Source organism: Fukomys damarensis, unplaced genomic scaffold (assembly GCF_012274545.1).
Source record: "Fukomys damarensis isolate Sample0158 unplaced genomic scaffold, DMR_v1.0_HiC HiC_scaffold_36, whole genome shotgun sequence".
NCBI classification, from domain to species: Eukaryota; Metazoa; Chordata; class Mammalia; order Rodentia; family Bathyergidae; genus Fukomys; species Fukomys damarensis.
The window spans coordinates 48,011,175-48,015,559 of record NW_022900948.1 but is presented as its reverse complement, the minus strand read 5'-3'; the positions used below and the strand labels follow the sequence as shown (position 1 = coordinate 48,015,559).

The following is a 4,385-nucleotide window of genomic DNA, read 5'->3' as shown; positions in this document are numbered from 1 at the left end:
ACGGGATCCAACACGTGACCTCTGAGTCCCATTCCTCCACGCATTCCTGTTTCTTAATCCAAGAGGCCTTAGCTGTGTGGTCGCCCGACTGCTCTTAGCCTGTGTCGGGGCGCATGCTGGTCCCCGGGGCTGCTGGGGGTTGGTGGTGATATCACTTATCAGAGAAGGACCCTGGTACTGGGCAGGGGACCTGCGGCGGGGTGGGGCCTTGAGGTCCCCAAGCCCAGCACTCACCACCACGAGCAGGAAGGACTTGGTGAGGATGAAGGCCGTGAGCCAGCTGACCAGCACGCAGAGTCCCGAGGCGACGCCACGGGCACGCAGGGGCAGGATCTCCGACATGAGGAGCCAGGTGATGGGCCCCCAGCCCATGGCGTAGCCTGCGGGACGTGGGGCGCACACACACACATACACACACACACGCACACACACACGAACACCTCGTCTGTCTCGCCGAGCCAAGGGCAGCCCAGCCCTCCCCGCACACAGGCCCCTTTCCTGGGCTGCCCCTGCCAGGGGTCCAGCAACCTACCCATGATGAAGAACATTGTGGCCAGCAGAGGCACCAGGGTGAGGTAGTTGGTGGGTGTGGCCGGGGGCTGCTCTGTGTCCCCCCAGGGCATGTTCTCCAGGCCCACAGTGCCATTGGGGGCCAGAGGCTTGGGGCCAAAGTGCACATACAGGCCGAGGGTCAGGTTGGCAGCGAACATGATGGTTGCTGTAGACACAGTGGCCCTTGGGGTCAGGACCCTCGGAGCTCAAGTTGCCCGAGAGTCCTGGGGCTTGGCTGGCTCATGATGGGGTGGGGGCTCCAGCAGACCTGTGGTGCCACAGCTGCTCCGTCACTCCTGAGAGCTCTACCTTGGTGGTTGCCACGCCAGGCCTGGCGGTGGCCCAAGTGACTTCACCCTGCTCAGGCCCATGCGGTGGCTGCTGTCAAGTGGGGAAACGCGTCATAGGCGGGCCGCTCACCTGACACGAACAGCAGAACCTTGCGGCCGGCCAGGTCCATGGTGAGGGCAGCAATCAGCACAGAAAGGAGCCTCACGGCCCCCACGATGGCTGCGTCATCCTTGGGGGGCTGTCGGGAGGGGGCCACTGTGGCTGACAGCCCCGGTCAGCAGCTCCCGTCCCCACCTCCACGCCTACCCTGTCCCACAGTGTTGTGGGTGCTCTGGTCTGAAGCCACAGTTGCAGCTTCTTGGAGGACCTGCGTGTCCAGCACTTCCCTGGGCAGGGGCCACGTGGTGCGGCCACCTTGAGCCCCACAGGCCCAGAACTGTGTGACAGTGGCCTGGGCAGCTGTGCTCGCCCCATCTTCCCGTGTCAATCCACACCGGGCTTTGGGATGAGGCGGGCCTATTGCCATCTCTACTAGCAGCACAGGAGGCTGGGGTCGTGGGGGGGTATCCCTCATGGGGTGCAGCCCCGGGGCTCTGAGCCTGGGGCTGTGGTCCCAAGGGGCCCACGTTTCTATTAAATTGGTTTGCTTCATCATCCGGTGCAGTTTATTTTAGAGACAGGTACATGGCTTGGAGTCAGGTGTGACCCTAGGAGCTTCCACACACCTGCTGGGGTCTGAGTGCCTGACTCTGGTCCAGGTGGGCCAAGGCCTGGCTGGGGTCAGTGTGACTCACCAGCAGCACAGCCGTGCTGTCAAAGATGGGCTGCAGGTAGACCAGGATGGGGGTGATGCCTGTCAGCTGCTGCAGGAAGCGCATCAGCAGGGCGATGAGGATGGGTCGGTACATGTAGGGGTCCCGGACCTCAGCCCATGACACGCGGCTGCTCTGGAACACAAGGCTGCCGTTAAGGGACTCTGCTGGCCTCTCCTGGCCCCACCCAGGCCAGCTGGCGGAGATAACCCTGCACAGCACCCAAGCTCGGACAGGCAGACCCGGCCCAGCTGCACCTGTCGCTGGACGTTGTCCTGGATCTGCTGGAACTCCCAACGCACATCCTGGGTGTCGGTGGTGTGGCGCAGCCAGGTCAGCGCTCTCAGAGCCTCCTCCTCACGGCCCCGAGACAGCAGGAAGCGTGGGGAGTTGGGCATGAAGCTGAGCAGCAAGACCATGATGAACACAGGCCCCTCCCCGGCCACGGCCAGCCAGCGCCAGGGCAGCAGGAGGCCTGCAGGGGAAGAGGGTGAGGGTCTGGTCCAGCCCAAAGCTGCCTCCTGCAGGGGCCTCCCTGATGGCCTCGGCCACTGTGTGTGGGTAGGGAGGGCTGCAGGGATCACCTGACCCTTAGCATGTGGGAGGAGGAGAAGGGCGAGCTAGGCCTGGGCCCATCCCGCCATCTTTCCCCAACAGAGTCCATGGCCTGGGAGGCACCTGCACTGTCCAGCTAGGCAGGGGGCCTGGTGACCAGAGATGGGCAGGAGACCGGCTGGAGGGACGTGAGCCCTGGTGCTGGTGGTGGCTTGGGGGCTGGTGGAGCTGCCTGCTGCCTCCTGGCCCAGGTCCCTGGTGGCATCTTCATTCCCTCTCCACCACCCTGGTACCCTGAGCCTGTCCACAGCCATACAGGGGATACTTGCCCAGAGCATAGAGGGACAGGGATCCAAACACTGCCATGAGCTGTGGCGTGGCCCCCAGGGCCCCCCGAACACCAGGGGGGGCGATCTCAGAAACATACACCTGCAAGACACACGCCACTGTGGGGAGAATGCAGGTTCCAGGCCTGGCAGGCTGGCAGAGGCTGCCCCTTTGAGCTGTGGGGAGAGGGGCTTCTGGTGGGGGCTTCTAGTGGGGCCTCGTCCTGATTGAGGCTCACTGTGTGCTCTCTGGCTTCAGATGCACTCAGGTCTGAGATGGCATGGTGAGGTTGGGAGTTTATGAGGCTCAGGGGCAAACAGACAAGGGGCTGAGCAGGTGCATCTCCTCCTCCCCTGACTTGTCGCCCCTCTGGGCTCATGGGACCAGCTGACAGGGGTGTGTGAGAAGGACCGAGAGGGGACAGGAAGGTCACTTCCCCTTCCCCCCTGTTGCTCAGTGTGGGTTTTCTCCGATTGAGCAATGCCTCTGTGGCCAAGAACCTGGGGAGGAAGTCTGCAGAGCCCAGGGCGGGGACATGGGGAGGATTTCCCCAAGATCAGCTGCTCGGGTTTGGGGGATGAGTGGAAGCGCCCTGGGCAGTCACAGGCACAGCTGAGCAGACTGGGCCAGGAGGTCTTCACCCAGAAGTGGCTCGGCATCAACGCCAAGGCCGCACGGAAGCCCCCTTCTTACCGGGATGCAGGCGGCTGTGAGCCCCCCAGCGAAGCCTGTCAGCATCCTCCCCAGCAGCAGCATCCAGAGGCCGTGAGCGCCAGCCATGAGCGCGTAGCCAATGGCAGAGGGCACTGCCGAGAACATGATGCTGAGCTTCCGGCCCAGCAGGTCGTTGAGGAGCATGGCACTGAGGCCCCCGGCTGCAGCACCCAGGGTGAAGATGGACTGTGGAGGAAGGGGTGCAGATTGAGCACCCCACTGCTAACCACAGCTTTCTCCTCAGTGGAACCCAGAAGCTACAGCAGTCAGCGAGGTAGTGAGCCTCTGGGCTCCACAGATATCCACGCAGTGGTTCTGCCCAGCTGATGTTGAGCACCTAATACAGTGGTATGCACAGGAGAACTCTGGGACTTGGAGGCCTTGTGACTTTGAGATTGAGGCCTTGAATTCCCTGGGTAGCAGTGAGTCTGGGCACATTGCTGAGCCTGAGCCTCAGTTCCTCCAGGACTGAGGAAAGCAAGAGCTCTCGCTGCCCAGGCCAAGCTGTAATTCCACGTCCAAGACTACTGAGGTCGTAACTGCAGAACCCTGGACTCAGGGTCCCAGTTAGTCCTTCCCAGCCACGCCCCTCCTACTGGCATCCCACGCTCTGGCCCCATGGTCCAGGGGCGTTGCTGTGCTGTGCATCTGGGGGTCTGGGGAGCCTTGAGGTCACACCGCCCCCCAGCTTCTTCCCAGAGCTTCCCTCTGACTTTCGCCTCCTCCATGCACACAAATCATCCGGCCTCACCCCGCCAGCCTCAGCCGGTGGCTGGGAATAGGGAGGGGGCGGGCGGGGCTCTGGAGGGGTCCGCCGGGTCCCTAGTGCTGCGTGCTCCCCCTGCCGCACCCCTTCCGGAGCACGTCCTTACCCCGAACCAGGACGCCTGGGTTTTGGTCAGACGCAGATCTGGGTCGGAGGAACGCTCCAGGGCGGGGATGACGGGGGACGTGTAGACCAGGGCGTAGCCGAAGCTGAAGTTGCCCAGCACGGCCGCGAAGGTGGCCAGGAACACTTTTTTGCTCTGCGGGGCCCTGGTGGGGAGTGGAGGGGGGTCAAAAGGACCGGGCTCTAGTACCCTCCGAGCCCTGGGCGCGGCCGGGGCTGCTGCAGGCTCGCAGTGACAGCCCGGC

At 63.5% G+C, this 4,385-nt stretch overlaps 1 protein-coding gene across 1 annotated transcript in view; it reads right to left on the bottom strand.

The window, feature by feature from the left end:
• The window catches only part of Slc2a6 (solute carrier family 2 member 6), a gene marked incomplete at its 5' end in the record, with an annotated part of 5,007 nt that extends 623 nt beyond the window's left edge, over positions 1-4,384 (bottom strand). The window contains 8 exons of the mRNA XM_010608984.3: positions 235-380; positions 533-718; positions 973-1,081; positions 1,638-1,790; positions 1,913-2,130; positions 2,540-2,639; positions 3,231-3,437; positions 4,124-4,384. Coding sequence (XP_010607286.1) covers positions 235-380; positions 533-718; positions 973-1,081; positions 1,638-1,790; positions 1,913-2,130; positions 2,540-2,639; positions 3,231-3,437; positions 4,124-4,384 — 1,380 coding nt within the window. The remainder of the gene's footprint in view (positions 1-234; positions 381-532; positions 719-972; positions 1,082-1,637; positions 1,791-1,912; positions 2,131-2,539; positions 2,640-3,230; positions 3,438-4,123) is intronic.
• Between the last annotated feature and the right edge of the window lies 1 nt (position 4,385).